A 20174-nucleotide genomic window follows, 5' to 3' on the forward strand; every position below is an offset into this window, starting at 1 on the left:
CGCTTAAAGTTTCGGTGACGATTGTATTATGAGTTTATGTGATATGATGTACCGAAGATAGTTCGGAGTCCCGGATGAGATCGGGGACATAAAGATCGATATATTGGACGACTATATTCGGACATCGGAAAGGTTCCGAGTGATTCGGGTATTTTCGGAGTAACGGGGAGTTACGGGAATTCACCGGGAGAAGTATTGGGCCTTATTGGGCCATACAGGAATAGAGGAGAGAGGCCAAAAGGAAGGAGGTGCGCGCCCGCCCTCTGGTCCGAATTGGACAAGGGGTGCAGCCCCCTTTTCCTGCTCCCTCTCCCCCTCTTTCCTTCTCTCCTACTCCGGAAAGGAAAGAGGAATCCTACTAGGACTTGGGAGTTCTAGTAGGACTCCCCACACTTGGCGCGCCCCCTCTAGGGCCGGCCTCTCCCTCCCTCCTTTATATACGGGGGCACGGGGCACCTCAAGACACAACAATTGATCTCAAGATCTCTTAGCCGTGTGCGGTGCCCCCCTCCACCATAATCCACCTCGATCATACCGTAGCGGTGCTTAGGCGAAGCCCTACTTCGGTAGCATCATCATCACCGTCATCATGCCGTCGTGCTAACGGAACTCTCCCTCGAAGCTCTGCTGGATCGGAATTCATGGGATGTCATCGAGCTGAACGTGTGCTGAACTCAGAGGTGCCGTGCGTTCGGTACTTCGATCGGTCGATCGTGAAGACGTACGACTACATCAACCGCGTTGTGCTAACGCTTCCACTTTCGGTCTACGAGGGTACGTGGACACACTCTCCCCTCTCGTTGCTATGCATCACCATGATCTTGCGTGTGCGTAGGAATTTTTTTGAAATTACTACGTTCCCCAACAGTGGCATCCGAGCCTGGTTTTATGCGTAGATGTTATATGCACGAGTAGAACACAAGTGAGTTGTGGGCGATACAAGTCATACTGCTTACCAGCATGTCATACTTTGGTTCGGCGGTATTGTTGGATGAAGCGGCCCGAACCGACATTACGCGTACGCTTACGCGAGACTGGTTCTACTGACGTGCTTTGCACACAGGTGGCTGGTGGGTGTCAGTTTCTCCAACTTTAGTTGAACCGAGTGTGGCTACGCCCGGTCCTTGAGAAGGTTAAAACATCACTAACTTGACGAACTATCGTTGTGGTTTTGATGCGTAGGTAAGAAGGGTTCTTGCTCAGCCCGTAGCAGCCACGTAAAACTTGCAACGACAAAGTAGAGGACGCCTAACTTGTTTTTTCAGGACATGTTGTGATGTGATATGGTCAAGACATGATGCTATATTTTATTGTATGAGACGATCATGTTTTGTAATCGAGTTATCGGCAACTGGCAGGAGCCATATGGTTGTCGCTTTATTATATGCAATGCAATTGCCCTGTAATGCTTTACTTTATCACTAAGCGGTAGCGATAGTCGTAGAAGCAATAGTTGGCGAGACGACAACGATGCTACGATGGAGATCAAGGTGTCGCGCCGGTGACGATGGTGATCATGACGGTGTTTCGGAGATGGAGATCACAAGCACAAGACGATGATGGCCATATCATATCACTTATATTGATTGCATGTGATGTTTATCTTTTATGCATCTTATTTTGCTTAGATCGACGGTAGCATTATAAGATGATCTCTCACTAAATTTCAAGGTATAAGTGTTCTCCCAGAGTATGCACCGTTGCGAAAGTTCTTCGTGCTGAGACACCACGTAATGATCGGGTGTGATAGGCTCTATGTTCAAATAAAACGGGTGCAAAACAGTTGCACACGCGGAATACTCAGGTTAAGCTTGACGAGCCTAGCATATGCAGATATGGCCTCGGAACACTGAGACCAAAAGGTTGAGCGTGAATCATAATAGTAGATATGATCAACATAGTGATGTTCACCGTTGAAACTACTCCGTCTCACGTGATGATCGGACATGGTTTAGTTGATATGGATCACGTGATCACTTAGAGGATTAGAGGGATGTCTATCTAAGTGGGAGTTCTTAAGTAATATGATTAATTGAACTTTAATTTATCATGAACTTAGTCCTCGTAGTATTAGCATGTCTATGTTGTAGATCAATAGCTCGCGTTTAGCTCCCCTGTTTTATTTTTGATATGTTCCTAGAGAAAACTAAGTTGAAAGATGATAGTAGCAATGATGCGGACTGGTTCTATGATCTGAGGTTTATCCTCATTGCTGCACAGAAGAATTATGTCCTTGATGCACCGCTAGGTGATAGACCTATTGCAGGAGTAGATGCAAACGTTATGAACGTTTGGCTAGCTCAATATGATGACTACTTGATAGTTTAGTGCACCATGCTTAACGGCTTAGAATCGGGACTTCAATGACGTTTTGAACGTCATGGACCACATGAGATGTTCCGGGAGTTGAAGTTAATATTTTAAGCAAATACCCAAGTTGAGAGATATGAAGTCTCCAACAAGTTCTATAGCTAAAAGATGGAGGAGAATAGCTCAAGCAATGAGCATGTGCTCAGATTGTCTGGGTACTACTATCGCTTGAATCAAGTGGGAGTTAATCTTCCCGATAAAATAGTGATTGACAGAATTCTCTAGTCACCATCACCAAGTTAGTAGAACTTCGTGATGAACTATAGTATGCAAGGGATGACAAAACGATTCCCGAGCTTTTCATGATGATGAAATCGATGAAGGTAGAAATCAAGAAAGAGCCTCAAGTGTTGATGATTAACAAGACCACTAGTTTCAAGAAAAGGGCAAAGGGAAAGAAAGGGAACTTCATGTAGAATGGCAAGCAAGTTGTCACTTCCGTGAAGAAGGCCAAAGCTAGACTAAAGTCTGAAACTGAGTGCTTCTACTGCAAAGGAAATGGTCACTGGAAGCGGAAATGCCCTGAATATTTGGTGGATAAGAAGGATGGCAAAGTAAACAAGGGTATATTTGATATACAGGTTATTGATGTGTACCTTACTAGTGTTTATAGTAGCCCCTGGGTATTTGATACTTGTTCGGTTGCTAAATATTAGTAACTCGAAACAGGAGTTACAGAATAAACAGAGACTAGTTGAGGGTGAAGTGACGATGTGTGTTGGAAGTGGTTCCAAGATTGATATCATCATCATCGCACCCTCCCTATACTTTCGGGATTAGTGTTAAACCTAAATAAATGTTATTTGGCGTTTGCGTTGAGCATGAATATGATTTGATCATGTTTATTGCGATACGGTTATTCATTTAAAGTCAGAGAATAATTGTTGTTCTGTTTACATGAATAAAACCTTCGATGGTCATACACCCAATGAAAATAGTTTGTTGGATCACGATCGTAGTGATACACATATTCATAACATTGAAGCCAAAAGATGCAAAGTTAATAATGATAGTGCAACTTATTTGTGGCACTGCCGTTTAGGTCATATTGGTGTAAAGCGCGTGAAGAAACTCCATGCTGATGGAATTTTGGAATCACTTGATTATGAATCACTTGATGCTTGCGAACCATGCCTTATGGGCATGATGACTAAGACTCCATTCTCCGGAACAATGGAGCGAGCAACTGACTTATTGGAAATAATACATACTGATGTATGCGATCCGACGAGTGTTGAGGCTCGCGGCGGGTATCGTTATTTTCTGACCTTCACAGATGATTCAAGAAGATATGGGTATATCTACTTGATGAAACATAAGTCTGAAACATTTGAAAAGTTCAAAGAGTTTCAGAGTGAAGTGGAAAATCATCGTGACAAGAAAATAAAGTTTCTACGATCTAATCGCGGAGACGAATATTTGAGTTACGAGTTTGGTCTTCAATTAAAACAATGTGGAATAGTTTCACAAATTCGTGCCACCTAGAACACCACAACATAATGGTGTGTCCGAACGTCATAACCGTACTTTATTGGATATAGTGCAATCTATGATGTTTCTTACCGATTTACCACTATAGTTTTGGGGTTATGCATTAGAGACAACTGCATTCACGTTAAAAAGGGCACCATCAAAATCCGTTGAGATGACACCGTATGAACTGTGGTTTGGCAAGAAACCAAAGTTGTCGTTTCTTAAAGTTTGCGGTTGCGATGCTTATAAGAAAAAGTTTCGTCCTGATAAGCTCGAACCCAAATCGGAGAAGTGCGTCTTCATAGGATACCCAAAATGAAAATGTTGGGTACACCTTCTATCACAGATCCGAAGGGAAGACATTCGTTGCTAAGAATGGATCCTTTCTAGAGAAGGAGTTTCCCTCGAAAGAAGTGAGTGGGAGGAAACTAGAACTTGATGAGGTAACTGTACCTGCTCCCTTATTGGAAAGTAGTTCATCACAGAAACCGGTTCCTGTGACACCTACACCAATTAGTAATGAAGCTAATGATGATGATCATGAAGCTAATGATGTTGGAGTTACAGAGGTCGGTATGGGCGTGGGTGCTGAAGTGTTTGTAGGTGGAGGGATGAAGACAGTCGGGGTCGGTGCTGGCGTCGGAGTCACCGGGGTGAGTGTGGGTGTTGGTGAGGGCATGGGAGTTTGTGAAGGTGGAGGGCAGGGTATGGATGATGGTGAAGACTTGTGCTTACACGGTGGAGGCTGGGAAGGCTTTGTCGGCGGGCATGATCGGCACGACGCGGACTGCGCGAGATGCACGGCTAAGGAGAGCAGCGCCACCAGCAAGAACGCCGCAATGCGGGCCATGCTCTTGGAGCTTAAGGTCTTGGTGTTGGAATAGCTTCCTTGCTCTTGACTAACAGAATGCCTCGGTATGGGCATGCTTATATAGGCGTGCCGTGTACTGTCTTTTATTTTTCTATTGAAATGGTGTACTTTCTTGGTCGACCTGACCAAGTGTGGAGCCCTCTTCCCCCGTGACGATCTTTCCAGGATTGCTGGACCTCTCCCACTTGCACACGTCTGGATGAAATTAACACACCTCATCGTCCACGCTCAGGGACCAGCGCTCCACTAGTCTATCTATCTTCTATTCTATACCTAATATGTATAACTACTACTCCCTCCGTTCCAAAATAAACGTCTCAACTTTGTACTAACTTTAGTGCAAAATTATACTAGTGTTGAAACACTTGTTTTGAGAAGGAGAGAGTAATAAAGTAATAATCTTCTTCCTCTCTGGCTGGTCATGATCATCTTCTTCCTCTCTGTCTCTCTCTCATGGTCGACGGTGGGGCTCGCCGGGGTGAGGTGCCTGCGACTCCGACCTGCTCCTACCTCTCTTCTCTTTCTCTCTCTAACACTCCCCGTCTCCCCCTCTCTCTTCCTCGTAATCTTCCTCTATTATGCACTATAGGGTTAATTCGGGAGGGAGCCTCCCCTAGACGATACCTGGGACCCCGATTTCCGCCACAACCATCGGTCTTCATCTCCTAAATTCGGCATCTCCGAGCAACCGTACAACACCCCGACCAACATGTCGTCTTCGCTATGACCATGCGAGCCTACTTCCCTCTTTCCCTACTCGATTTCGTGCCCGGAACCCCCTGCTCGGAGCCGCCGCCGTGATCAAGCTCGACATAATCGGTTGTGCGGCGGCCCGCCTACGTCTGCCGCGCCAGTCACACTGGCGCGCGTTGTCTAGCTACCCCGCACCTCGCGCCCTCTGACTGCGGTCATTCGGCCACCGGCGGTGAGCTACCGGCGAGCACATGAACTCAAGACCGGGCTTGTGTTCCAGGTGTGGACCGGTGTTGACCTTGACTGTGGGCCCATGGCCCACATGTCAGGAAGAGAGAGGGTCTGAGAGAGAAGGCTTTATTTCTACTTTTATAATTTTTGTTTGGCCCACTTGTAAGTGTGTGCGAGAGGCGTGAGAGAGAGAGTCTTTTTCCTTTTTGTAGTTTGGCCCCACAAGTAAGTGAGTGAGAGAGGGGGTGAGAGAAAGAGTTTTTTCCTTTGATTTTTCATAGTGGGCCCCGCATGTGAATGACATAAGGAGACAGGGGCAATGATGTCCCTAAAACGTCTAGTACATGCTCAATGAGCTTTGGTCAGACGGAAACGACACAAAAGGGCATTTCTATAAGGGGAACTAACGACAGAGGGGAAAATTTGAGTATGCATCGAAATTAGGGGCATATCTGAGTAGTGGATTCGAGTTAGGGGCACAAATGTAAATGTCCATATCTTTTAAACCGTAACTCCAATTTTAACATGTTATATGTGGAATTTGATTAGAAAAATGTGTAGAATCTGAATATGATGTTATTTTACATGTCTACTATTTTTAAATGCTATTTATGGTTGAACCTTAATCAATACAGCACAATTCGTCTTCATTTTGGGACCGGGACTAATGTGTTCGAGCGGCTAAAGGCATTAGTCCCGGTTCAAATGAGACCTTTAGTCCTGGTTTGAGACACGAACCGGGACTAAAGGCATCGCACCCTTTAGTCCCGGTTCGTGTCTCAAACCGGGACTAAAGGGGTTCGTGTCTCAAACTCTACCCCCCTGTTTATCGCCATTTCAGTTTGAAAAAAAAACAAAAGAAAATGATAAAAAATTGAAAAAATAAAATCCTTCGAGATGTAGTTATATTACTACATCTACTAGTTAGGAAAATTTAAAAACTTAAGTTTGGACATGTTTTGCAAAAAAGTGTTATGAAAAAGTAAAACGGCTATAACTTTTGCATACGATGTCGGAAAAAATGTATAATATATCAAAATGTTCAGCACGAAAATCCGCATCCTGTAAAGCGTATGGTTCAACAAGTATGTTGGTATGGGTTACAAGTGGATGTGAAAACTTCTTTTACACAGTACGGACATTTTATTCATAGTTTTTCAAAAAGAAAACACACACTACAAAACCGATGGAAGACCACAATTGGTAACATGTTATCCGGTTACTATATGATACGCTGTTACACAAAGACAATGTATGCATGCTCCACAGCTCCCCGTCACAAGTAGCGAGTCAGAGCTGCAAATCCATGTACATATAGATTATTACACTTCGATATGTCACCTGTGTGACCACACAAGAGAATTTAATGCATGTATCTCATTCATATGCAGGTGATAATGATAGTACATATAGTAATCGATGGAGCTTAATTAGGGCAGCGGAAGTCTTTCGGCACTCTCTTGCCGCACTGGTTGACGAGCACCTCGATGGCGATGGGCAGCATGAGGTTGATGTTGAGGGCCTTGACCTTGATGGTGGTGCAAAGGCAGAGAGCAGCGTCGAGGTCGGCAACGCCGGACAGCAGCGGGCAGCATGTATTGCTGGCGCTACTGCCGATCACCGTGTGCAACAGCCCATTGAGCACGTCCACGCACGCACGCAGCTTTAGTGTGTCCACGGGGCACTTGCCGGTCGATGTAGCCGGCGCTGCGGCCGGGGCTGGGGGTGGCGTCGGAGTCACAGGGGTGGGTGCTGGCGGCATCACGGGGGTCGATATTGGGGCCACCGGGATTGGCGTTGGAGAGACAGGGGTTGGTGCTGGCATCGGAGTCACAGGGGTCGGTGGTGGCGGCATCATAGGAGTCGGTGTTGGGGCCACCGGGGTTGGCGTTGGAGAAACGGGGGTCGGTGCTGGCATCGGAGTCGCCGATGTTGGTGTTGGCGGCATCACAGGGGCCGGTGTTGGGGCCACCGGGGTTGGCGTTGGAGAGACAGGGGTTGGTGCTGGCATCGGAACCACATGGGTCGGTGTTGGGGCCACCGGACTTGGCGTTGGAGAGAAAGGGGTCGATGCCGGCGTCGGTGTTGGTGGCATCACAGGGGTAGGTGTTGGGGCCACCGGGTTTGGCGTTGGAGAAACAGGGGTCGGTGCCGGCGTTGGTGTCACAGGCGTCTGTGTTGGCGGCATCACGGGTGTAGGTTTTGGGGCCACCGGTGTTGGTGTTGGAGAGAGAGGAGCTGGTACCGGCTTCGGAGTTATAGGGGTTGGTATTGGAGGCATCATAGGGGTCGGTGCCGATGTTGGGGTTACAGAGGTCGGTAAGGGCGTGGGTGCCGGAGCGTTTGTAGGTGGAGGGATGAAGACAGTCGGGGTCGGTGCCGGCGTCGGAGTCACCGGGGTAAGTGTGGGTGTTGGTGAGGGCATGGGAGTTTGTGAAGGTGGAGGGCAGGGTATTGACGATGGTGAAGACTTGTGCTTACACGGTGGAGGCTGGGAAGGCTTTGTCGGCGGGCATGATCGGCATGACGTGGACTGCGCGAGATGCACGGCTAAGGAGAGCAGCGCCACCAGCAAGAACGCCGTAATGCGGGCCATGCTCTTGGAGCTTAAGGTCTTGGTGTTGGAATAGCTTTCTTGCTCTTGACTAACAGAATGCCTCGGTATGGGCATGCTTATATAGGCGTGCTGTGTACTGTCTTTGATTTTTCTATTGAAATGGTGTACTTTCTCTGTCGACCTGACCAAGTGTGGAGCCCTCTTCCCCGTGACGATCTTTCCAGGATTGCTGGACCTCTCCCACTTGCACACGTCTGGATGAAATTAACACACCTCATCGTCCACGCTCAGGGACCAGCGCTCCACTAGTCTATCTATCTTCTATTCTATACCTAATATGTATAACTACTACTGCCTCCGTTCCAAAATAAACGTCTCAACTTTGTACTAACTTTAGTGCAAAATTATACTAGTGTTGAAACACTTGTTTTGAGAAGGAGGGAGTAATAAAGTAATAATCTTCTTCCTCTCTGGCTGGTCATGATCATCTTCTTCCTCTCTGTCTCTCTCCCATGGTCGACGGTGGGGCTCGCCGGGGTGAGGTGCCTGCGACTCCGACCTGCTCCTACCTCTCTTCTCTTTCTCTCTCTAACTCTCCCCGTCTCCCCCTCTCTCTTCCAAGTAATCTTCCTCTAGTATGCACTATAGGGTTAATTCGGGAGGGAGCCTCCCCTAGACGATACGCGGGACCCCGATTGCCGCCACAACCACCGGTCTTCATCTCCTAAATTCGGCATCTCCGAGCAACCGTACAACACCCCGACCAACATGTCGTCTTCGCTATGACCATGCGAGCCTACTTCCCTCTTTCCCTGCTCGATTTCGTGCCCGGACCCCCCTGCTCGGAGCCGCCGCCGTGATCAAGCTCGACATAATCGGTTGTACGGCGGCCCGCCTACGTCTGCTGCGCCAGTCACACTGGCGCGCGTTGTCTAGCTACCCCGCACCTCGCGCCCTCCGACCGCAGTCATTCGGCCACCTACGTTGAGCCGACGGTGAGATACCGGCGAGCACATGAACTCAAGACCGGGCTTGTGTTCCAGGTGTGGACCGGTGTTGACCTTGACTGTGGGCCCATGGCCCACATGTCAGGAAGAGAGAGGGTCTGAGAGAGAAGGTTTTATTTTTACTTTTATAATTTTTGTTTGGCCCACTTGTAAGTGTGTGCGAGAGGTGTGAGAAAGTCTTTTTTCATTTTTGTAGTTTGGCCCCACAAGCAAGTGAGTGAGAGAGGGGGTGAGAGAAAGAGTTTTTTCCTTTGATTTTTCATAGTGGGTCCCGCATGTGAATGACATAAGGAGACAGGGGCAATGATGTCCCTAAAACGTCTAGTACACGCTCAATGAGCTTTGGTCAGACGGAAACGACACAAAAGGGCATTTCTATAAGGGGAACTAACGACAGACGGGGAAATTTGAGTATGCATCGAAATTAGGGGCAAATCTGAGTAGTGGATTCGAGTTAGGGGCACAAATGTAAATGTCCATGTCTTTTAAACCGTAACTCCAATTTTAACATGGTATATGTGGAATTTGATTAGAAAAATGTGTAGAATCTGAATATGATGCTATTTTACATGTCTACTATTTTTAAATGCTATTTATGGTTGAACTTTAATCAATACAGCACAATTCGTCTTCATTTTGGACGCGGATCCGTATTACAAGTTAACACACGGCACGCAATGTTATGTGATGTTTGGCAAGGAGTGAGCTAGGTAAATGATTATAGTGAGTCTATTATAATCCATCGTCTTGTTGTAATTGCACCGGGTTCTCACTCTGTACATATACCATGATCTAACAACCTACGTATGTAACTTTTCTTGGTGAATTCCACGCGCGTACTTACCAATGGACTGAACATTTGTTTTTTAGTGAATACACAAACAATTTTTTAACAGGATGTACATACACTGAAAAAATTCATGAACATCGGAAGTGAATGAATGTTTATTTTGAAAATATCCAAACAATTCTTGTGATAGTCATAAACTTTAATATTGGAACCGATAAGTATGATATTAATTTGTGTTCCATCTGCTGCATGTCACGGTGACACATAATTTATAGATCTGGCCTCCTCAGTGTTGAATGGCACCACCCAGATATTGCATGTTTGTGGTCGTAGGTGCACGGTATCAATATGACGAATCAGAATAAAAATTGAATTGAAATGAAAATAGTTGCTCAGCTAAAAAATGTTTACTCTCCCGTTTGCAACACACAGAAACCATGCATTTGTAAGAACTTTCTCTTGTATTGAGCATTCCGGAATATCCACACAATGCTTTATACCAACTACACTTTCGGATTGAACAAGTGTCGCGTCCACAACGACCTAGCTCAAGCCCACCGGATTATTCACACCACGCCTTAAACCACAGACACTTCGTATTAGACATGTGTGACGTCCTCACCGTCCTGGCTTTCAGAAATAAATATCCCGTGGAACATCTGAGCATCGATATAAAAATCACATTGATCATCCGTAACTCCGAGTGAACCCGAATGGGCACAAGGATACGAAATCAGACAATAAGAAATAACAACGAATGCACACACAATGGTCAACCCTACAAAACAGGGGTTCGTCAGGCACTTGCCTCGACTCAACTATTAGACCGTAGAATTGTCTCAACTCTTGAAACTCTCAAACCCATTCGTAGAAAATGATTTAGAAGGCTAATTCAAATACTAATCACTTAACATAGTGTGTATGCCTAACCATGTACTGGCATCTTTCATTTACTTGTAAACATGGATCCATCAGTCCTTTTCTCAGAGTCTAGTTTATGTACATAACATGCCAAAAGAATTTCCAGCCTACAGCTGCCTAATTCTATTCTTATAGGCAGCTTGGCAGATTGATGCTTGTCCAACAAGGACATCCGCAATATGCATGGCACAAACATCAATCCGAATGGTCCGAATAATTGTCCCTGTTAGATAAGAATCAATCTGCCCAACTGCCTATACGAATAGAATTAGGCATCTGTAGGTTGGAAATTAGTTCGGCCTCTTATGTACATAAAGAGATAGAGACTGATGGATCCATGTTTACAAGTATATGAAAGATGCCAATACACGGTTAGGCATGAACACTGTTGTAAGTGATTAGTATTTGAAGTAGCCTTCTTAATTAGTTTTAACGAATAGGTTCGAGAGCTTCAAGAGTCGAGGACAATTCTGCGGTCTAATAGTTGATTTGAGAAAACTGCATGACGAACACCCGTTTTGTATGGTTGACCAATGTGTGTGCATTCATTGTTAATTTTTATTGTCTGATTTCGTATCCTTGCGCCCATTCGGGTTCACGCGGAGTTACAGATGATCAATGTGATTTTTATATGGGTGCTCGGATGTTCCACTGGATATATATTTCTGAAAGCTAGGACGGTGAGGACGTCACACATGTCCAATCCGAAGTGTCGGTGGTATAAGGCATGGTGTGAATAATCTGGTGGGCTTGAGCTAGGTCGGCGAGGACGCCACACGTGTTCAATCTGAAAGTGTCGTTGGTATAAAGCATTGTGTGGACATTCCAGAATGCTCACTACAAGAGAAAGTTCTTACAAATGCATGGTTTCTTGTTGGGATGGTTATAGCCTTTCTAAGATTGTGCTTTCAGATATATTTTTGTGTTCCCATCTGAAATCATGGAGTTCCTCATTTACTGATGTTCTATATTGTGTTTGCTGAGTATTTTTGTACTCACTCTTGCATACATATGGATTTCCTGTACTAAAAGACACTGGTAGAAAACAGGGCTTTGGTCACAGCCCAATATACACATTAGTCCCGGTTGCACTACGAACCGGGACTAATGTGTTCGAGCGGCTAAAGGCATTAGTCCCGGTTCAAATGAGACCTTTAGTCCCGGTTTGAGACACGAACCTGGACTAAAGGCATCGCACCCTTTAGTCCCGGTTCGTGTCTCAAACCGGGACTAAAGGGGTTCGTGTCTCAAACTCTACCCCCTGTTTATCGCCATTTCAGTTTGAAAAAAAAACAAAAGAAAATGATAAAAAATTGAAAAAATAAAATCCTTCGAGATGTAGTTATATTACTACATCTACTAGTTAGGAAAATTTAAAAACTTAAGTTTGGACATGTTTTGCAAAAAAGTGTTATGAAAAAGTAAAACGGCTATAACTTTTGCATACGATGTCGGAAAAAATGTATAATATATCAAAATGTTCAGCACGAAAATCCGCATCCTGTAAAGCGTATGGTTCAACAAGTATGTTGGTATGGGTTACAAGTGGATGTGAAAACTTCTTTTACACAGTACGGACATTTTATTCATAGTTTTTCAAAAAGAAAACACACACTACAAAACCGATGGAAGACCACAATTGGTAACATGTTATCCGGTTACTATATGATACGCTGTTACACAAAGACAATGTATGCATGCTCCACAGCTCCCCGTCACAAGTAGCGAGTCAGAGCTGCAAATCCATGTACATATAGATTATTACACTTCGATATGTCACCTGTGTGACCACACAAGAGAATTTAATGCATGTATCTCATTCATATGCAGGTGATAATGATAGTACATATAGTAATCGATGGAGCTTAATTAGGGCAGCGGAAGTCTTTCGGCACTCTCTTGCCGCACTGGTTGACGAGCACCTCGATGGCGATGGGCAGCATGAGGTTGATGTTGAGGGCCTTGACCTTGATGGTGGTGCAAAGGCAGAGAGCAGCGTCGAGGTCGGCAACGCCGGACAGCAGCGGGCAGCATGTATTGCTGGCGCTACTGCCGATCACCGTGTGCAACAGCCCATTGAGCACGTCCACGCACGCACGCAGCTTTAGTGTGTCCACGGGGCACTTGCCGGTCGATGTAGCCGGCGCTGCGGCCGGGGCTGGGGGTGGCGTCGGAGTCACAGGGGTGGGTGCTGGCGGCATCACGGGGGTCGATATTGGGGCCACCGGGATTGGCGTTGGAGAGACAGGGGTTGGTGCTGGCATCGGAGTCACAGGGGTCGGTGGTGGCGGCATCATAGGAGTCGGTGTTGGGGCCACCGGGGTTGGCGTTGGAGAAACGGGGGTCGGTGCTGGCATCGGAGTCGCCGATGTTGGTGTTGGCGGCATCACAGGGGCCGGTGTTGGGGCCACCGGGGTTGGCGTTGGAGAGACAGGGGTTGGTGCTGGCATCGGAACCACATGGGTCGGTGTTGGGGCCACCGGACTTGGCGTTGGAGAGAAAGGGGTCGATGCCGGCGTCGGTGTTGGTGGCATCACAGGGGTAGGTGTTGGGGCCACTGGGTTTGGCGTTGGAGAAACAGGGGTCGGTGCCGGCGTTGGTGTCACAGGCGTCTGTGTTGGCGGCATCACGGGTGTAGGTTTTGGGGCCACCGGTGTTGGTGTTGGAGAGAGAGGAGCTGGTACCGGCTTCGGAGTTATAGGGGTTGGTATTGGAGGCATCATAGGGGTCGGTGCCGATGTTGGGGTTACAGAGGTCGGTAAGGGCGTGGGTGCCGGAGCGTTTGTAGGTGGAGGGATGAAGACAGTCGGGGTCGGTGCCGGCGTCGGAGTCACCGGGGTAAGTGTGGGTGTTGGTGAGGGCATGGGAGTTTGTGAAGGTGGAGGGCAGGGTATTGACGATGGTGAAGACTTGTGCTTACACGGTGGAGGCTGGGAAGGCTTTGTCGGCGGGCATGATCGGCATGACGTGGACTGCGCGAGATGCACGGCTAAGGAGAGCAGCGCCACCAGCAAGAACGCCGTAATGCGGGCCATGCTCTTGGAGCTTAAGGTCTTGGTGTTGGAATAGCTTTCTTGCTCTTGACTAACAGAATGCCTCGGTATGGGCATGCTTATATAGGCGTGCCGTGTACTGTCTTTGATTTTTCTATTGAAATGGTGTACTTTCTCTGTCGACCTGACCAAGTGTGGAGCCCTCTTCCCCGTGACGATCTTTCCAGGATTGCTGGACCTCTCCCACTTGCACACGTCTGGATGAAATTAACACACCTCATCGTCCACGCTCAGGGACCAGCGCTCCACTAGTCTATCTATCTTCTATTCTATACCTAATATGTATAACTACTACTGCCTCCGTTCCAAAATAAACGTCTCAACTTTGTACTAACTTTAGTGCAAAATTATACTAGTGTTGAAACACTTGTTTTGAGAAGGAGGGAGTAATAAAGTAATAATCTTCTTCCTCTCTGGCTGGTCATGATCATCTTCTTCCTCTCTGTCTCTCTCCCATGGTCGACGGTGGGGCTTGCCGGGGTGAGGTGCCTGCGACGCCGACCTGCTCCTACCTCTCTTCTCTTTCTCTCTCTAACTCTCCCCGTCTCCCCCTCTCTCTTCCAAGTAATCTTCCTCTAGTATGCACTATAGGGTTAATTCGGGAGGGAGCCTCCCCTAGACGATACGCGGGACCCCGATTGCCGCCACAACCACCGGTCTTCATCTCCTAAATTCGGCATCTCCGAGCAACCGTACAACACCCCGACCAACATGTCGTCTTCGCTATGACCATGCGAGCCTACTTCCCTCTTTCCCTGCTCGATTTCGTGCCCGGACCCCCCTGCTCGGAGCCGCCGCCGTGATCAAGCTCGACATAATCGGTTGTACGGCGGCCCGCCTACGTCTGCTGCGCCAGTCACACTGGCGCGCGTTGTCTAGCTACCCCGCACCTCGCGCCCTCCGACCGCAGTCATTCGGCCACCTACGTTGAGCCGACGGTGAGATACCGGCGAGCACATGAACTCAAGACCGGGCTTGTGTTCCAGGTGTGGACCGGTGTTGACCTTGACTGTTGGCCCATGGCCCACATGTCAGGAAGAGAGAGGGTCTGAGAGAGAAGGTTTTATTTTTACTTTTATAATTTTTGTTTGGCCCACTTGTAAGTGTGTGCGAGAGGTGTGAGAAAGTCTTTTTTCATTTTTGTAGTTTGGCCCCACAAGCAAGTGAGTGAGAGAGGGGGTGAGAGAAAGAGTTTTTTCCTTTGATTTTTCATAGTGGGTCCCGCATGTGAATGACATAAGGAGACAGGGGCAATGATGTCCCTAAAACGTCTAGTACACGCTCAATGAGCTTTGGTCAGACGGAAACGACACAAAAGGGCATTTCTATAAGGGGAACTAACGACAGACGGGGAAATTTGAGTATGCATCGAAATTAGGGGCAAATCTGAGTAGTGGATTCGAGTTAGGGGCACAAATGTAAATGTCCATGTCTTTTAAACCGTAACTCCAATTTTAACATGGTATATGTGGAATTTGATTAGAAAAATGTGTAGAATCTGAATATGATGCTATTTTACATGTCTACTATTTTTAAATGCTATTTATGGTTGAACTTTAATCAATACAGCACAATTCGTCTTCATTTTGGACGCGGATCCGTATTACAAGTTAACACACGGCACGCAATGTTATGTGATGTTTGGCAAGGAGTGAGCTAGGTAAATGATTATAGTGAGTCTATTATAATCCATCGTCTTGTTGTAATTGCACCGGGTTCTCACTTTGTACATATACCATGATCTAACAACCTACGTATGTAATTTTTCTTGGTGAATTCCACGCGCGTACTTACCAATGGACTGAACATTTGTTTTTTAGTGAATACACAAACAATTTTTTAACAGGATGTACATACACTGAAAAAATTCATGAACATCGGAAGTGAATGAATGTTTATTTTGAAAATATCCAAACAATTCTTGTGATAGTCATAAACTTTAATATTGGAACCGATAAGTATGATATTAATTTGTGTTCCATCTGCTGCATGTCACGGTGACACATAATTTATAGATCTGGCCTCCTCAGTGTTGAATGGCACCACCCAGATATTGCATGTTTGTGGTCGTAGGTGCACGGTATCAATATGACGAATCAGAATAAAAATTGAATTGAAATGAAAATAGTTGCTCAGCTAAAAAATGTTTACTCTCCCGTTTGCAACACACAGAAACCATGCATTTGTAAGAACTTTCTCTTGTATTGAGCATTCCGGAATATCCACACAATGCTTTATACCAACTACACTTTCGGATTGAACAAGTGTCGCGTCCACAACGACCTAGCTCAAGCCCACCGGATTATTCACACCACGCCTTAAACCACAGACACTTCGTATTAGACATGTGTGACGTCCTCACCGTCCTGGCTTTCAGAAATAAATATCCCGTGGAACATCTGAGCATCGATATAAAAATCACATTGATCATCCGTAACTCCGAGTGAACCCGAATGGGCACAAGGATACGAAATCAGACAATAAGAAATAACAACGAATGCACACACAATGGTCAACCCTACAAAACAGGGGTTCGTCAGGCACTTGCCTCGACTCAACTATTAGACCGTAGAATTGTCTCAACTCTTGAAACTCTCAAACCCATTCGTAGAAAATGATTTAGAAGGCTAATTCAAATACTAATCACTTAACATAGTGTGTATGCCTAACCATGTACTGGCATCTTCCATTTACTTGTAAACATGGATCCATCAGTCCTTTTCTCAGAGTCTAGTTTATGTACATAACATGCCAAAAGAATTTCCAGCCTACAGCTGCCTAATTCTATTCTTATAGGCAGTTTGGCAGATTGATGCTTGTCCAACAAGGACATCCGCAATATCCATGGCACAAACATCAATCCGAATGGTCCGAATAATTGTCCCTGTTAGATAAGAATCAATCTTCCAACTGCCTATACGAATAGAAGTAGGCATCTGTTGGTTGGAAATTAGTTCGGCCTCTTATGTACATAAAGAGATAGAGACTGATGGATCCATGTTTACAAGTATATGAAAGATGCCAATACACGGTTAGGCATGAACACTGTTGTAAGTGATTAGTATTTGAAGTAGCTTTCTTAATTAGTTTTAACGAATAGGTTCGAGAGCTTCAAGAGTCGAGGACAATTCTGCGGTCTAATAGTTGATTTGAGAAAACTGCATGACGAACACCCGTTTTGTATGGTTGACCAATGTGTGTGCATTCATTGTTAATTTTTATTGTCTGATTTCGTATCCTTGCGCCCATTCGGGTTCACGCGGAGTTACAGATGAACAATGTGATTTTTATATGGGTGCTCGGATGTTCCACTGGATATATATTTCTGAAAGCTAGGACGGTGAGGACGTCACACATGTCCAATCCGAAGTGTCGGTGCTATAAGGCATGGTGTGAATAATCTGGTGGGCTTGAGCTAGGTCGGCGAGGACGCCACACGTGTTCAATCTGAAAGTGTCGGTGGTATAAAGCATTGTGTGGACATTCCAGAATGCTCACTACAAGAGAAAGTTCTTACAAATGCATGGTTTCTTGTTGGGACGGTTATAGCCTTTCTAAGATTGTGCTTTCAGATATATTTTTGTGTTCCCATCTGAAATCATGGAGTTCCTCATTTACTGATGTTCTATATTGTGTTTGCTGAGTATTTTTGTACTCACTCTTGCATACATATGGATTTCCTGTACTAAAGGAAACTGGTAGAAAACAGGGCTTTGGTCACAGCCCAATATACACATTAGTCCCGGTTGCACTACGAACCGGGACTAATGTGTTCGAGCGGCTAAAGGCATTAGTCCCGGTTCAAATGAGACCTTTAGTCCCGGTTTGAGACACGAACCGGGACTAAAGGCATCGCACCCTTTAGTCCCGGTTCGTGTCTCAAACCGGGACTAAAGGGGTTCGTGTCTCAAACTCTACCCCCCTGTGTATCGCCATTTCAGTTTGAAAAAAAACAAAAGAAAATGATAAAAAATTGAAAAAATAAAATCCTTCGAGATGTAGTTATATTACTACATCTACTAGTTAGGAAAATTTAAAAACTTAAGTTTGGACATGTTTTGCAAAAAAGTGTTATGAAAAACTAAAATGGCTATAACTTTTGCATACGATGTCGGAAAACATGTATAATATATCAAAATGTTCAGCACGAAAATCCGCATCCTTAAAGCGTATGGTTCAACAAGTATGTTGGTATGGGTTACAAGTGGATGTGAAAACTTCTTTTACACAGTACGGACATTTTATTCATAGTTCTTCAAAAAGAAAACACACACTACAAAACCGATGGAAGACCACAATTGGTAACATGTTATACGGTTACTATATGATACGCTGTTACACAAAGACAATGTATGCATGCTCCACAGCTCCCCGTCACAAGTAGCGAGTCGGAGCTGCAAATCCATGTACATATAGATTATTACACTTCTATATGTCACCTGTGTGACCACACAAGAGAATTTAATGCATGTATCGCATTCATATGCAGGTGATACTGATAGTACATATAGTAATCGATGGAGCTTAATTAGGGCAGCGGAAGTCTTTCGGCACTCTCTTGCCGGACTGGTTGACGAGCACCTCGATGGCGATGGGCAGCAAGAGGTTGATGTTGAGGGCCTTGACCTTAATGGTGGTGCAAATGCAGAGAGCAGCGTCGAGGTCGGCAACGCCAGACAGCAGCGGGCAGCACGTATTGCTGGCGCTACTGCCGATCACCTCGTGCAACAGCCCATTGAACACGTCCACGCACGCAAGCAGCTTTAGTGTCTCCACGGGGCACTTGCCGGTCGATGTAGCCGGCGCTGGGGCCGTGGCTTGGGGTGGCGTCGGAGTCACAGGGGTGGGGGCTGGCGGCATCACGGGGTTCGCTATTGGGGCCACCAGGATTGGCGTTGGAGAGACAGGGGTTGGTGCTGGCATCGGAGTCACAGGGGTCGGTGGAGGCGGCATCATAGGAGTCGGTGTTGGGGCCACCGGGGTTGGCGTTGGAGAAACGGGGGTCGGTGCTGGCATCGGAGTCACCGATGTTGGTGTTGGCGGCATCACAGGGGCCGGTGTTGGGGTTCACCGGGGTTGGCGTTGGAGAGACAGGGGTTGGTGCTGGCGTCGGAACAACATGGGTCGGTGTTGGGGCCACCGGACTTGGCGGTGGAGAGACAGGGGTCGATTCCGGCGTCGGTGTTAGCGGCATCACAGGGGTAGGTGTTGGGGCCACACCGGGTTTGGCGTTGGAGAAATAGGGGTCGGTGCCGGTGTTGGTGTCACAGGCGTCTGTGTTGGCGGCATCACGGGTGTAGATGTTGGGGCCACCGGTGTTAGTGTTGGAGAGAGAGGAGCTGGTACCGGCGTCGGAGTTATAGGCGTTGGTATTGGAGGCATCATAGGGGTCGGTGCCGCTGTTGGAGTTAAAGAGGTCGGTATGGGCGTGGGTGCCGGAGTGTTTGTAGGTGGAGGGATGAAGACAGTCGGGGTCGGTGCCGGCGTCGGAATCACCGGGGTGAGTGTGGGTGTGGGTGAGGGTATGGGAGTTTCTGAAGTTGGAGGGCAGGGTATGGACGATGGTGAAGACTTGTTCTTACACGGTGGAGACTGGGAAGGCTTTGTTGGCGGGCATGATCGGCACGACGCGGACTGCGCGAGATGCACGGCTAAAGAGAGCAGCGCCACTAGCAAAAATGTCACAATGCGGGCCAATCTCTTGGAGCTTAAGGTCTCGGTGTTGGTATAGCTTTCTTGCTCTTGAGTAACAGAATGCCTCGGTATGGGCGTGCTTATATAGACGTGCCTTGTACTGTCTTTTATTTTTCTATTGAAATGGTGTACTTTCTTGGTCGACCTGACCAAGTGTGGAGCTCTCTTCCCCCGTGACGATCTTTCCAGGATTGCTGGAACTCTCCCACTTGCACACGTCTGCATGAAATTGACACACCTCTTCGTCCACGCTCAGGGACCAGCGCCCCACTAGTCTATCTATCTTCTATTCTATACCTAATATGTATAACTACTACTCCCTCCGTGCCAAAATAAGCGTCTTAATTTTGTACTAACTTTAGTGCAAAATTATACTAGTGTTGAAACACTTGTTTTGAGAAGGAGGGAGTAATAAAGTAATAATCTTCTTCCTCTCTGGCTGGTCATGATCATCTTCTTCCTCTCTGTCTCTCTCTCATGGTTGAAGGTGGGGCTCGCCGGGGTGAGGTGCCTG

At 46.6% G+C, this 20174-nt stretch overlaps 2 protein-coding genes across 2 annotated transcripts; both read right to left on the bottom strand.

Moving 5' to 3' along the window:
- Positions 1 to 6450: 6450 nt before the first annotated feature.
- Positions 6451 to 8262, bottom strand: LOC141027990 (uncharacterized). Its single transcript, XM_073505731.1, has one exon. It carries the CDS (start codon positions 8232 to 8234, stop codon positions 7065 to 7067), a length of 1170 nt encoding a protein of 389 aa, XP_073361832.1. The 5' UTR covers positions 8235 to 8262; the 3' UTR covers positions 6451 to 7064.
- Positions 8263 to 11739: 3477 nt separating this feature from the next.
- LOC141027989 (uncharacterized) lies at positions 11740 to 19489 on the bottom strand. Its single transcript, XM_073505730.1, has 2 exons — positions 18496 to 19489; positions 11740 to 13353 (listed from the first exon to the last, which is right to left on the bottom strand). The coding sequence occupies exons 1-2, from the start codon at positions 19010 to 19012 to the stop codon at positions 12779 to 12781; spliced, it is 1092 nt and encodes a 363-aa protein (XP_073361831.1). The 5' UTR covers positions 19013 to 19489; the 3' UTR covers positions 11740 to 12778.
- Between the last annotated feature and the right edge of the window lie 685 nt (positions 19490 to 20174).

The sequence above is a fragment of the Aegilops tauschii genome, chromosome 7 (assembly GCF_002575655.3).
Source record: "Aegilops tauschii subsp. strangulata cultivar AL8/78 chromosome 7, Aet v6.0, whole genome shotgun sequence".
Taxonomy (NCBI): domain Eukaryota; kingdom Viridiplantae; phylum Streptophyta; class Magnoliopsida; order Poales; family Poaceae; genus Aegilops; species Aegilops tauschii.

Bases quoted from the DNA above. Each gene is read 5' to 3' on its own strand.
- LOC141027989 (XM_073505730.1), bottom strand. From the start codon at position 19,012: ATGCCGCCAACACCAACATCGGTGACTCCGATGCCAGCACCGACCCCC. The intron at 13,354-18,495 runs ATTAAGCTCCAT...CGATGCCAGCAC, and splicing joins GAAAGACTTCCGCTGCCCTA to CAACCCCTGTCTCTCCAACG.
- LOC141027990 (XM_073505731.1), bottom strand. From the start codon at position 8,234: ATGGCCCGCATTACGGCGTTCTTGCTGGTGGCGCTGCTCTCCTTAGCC.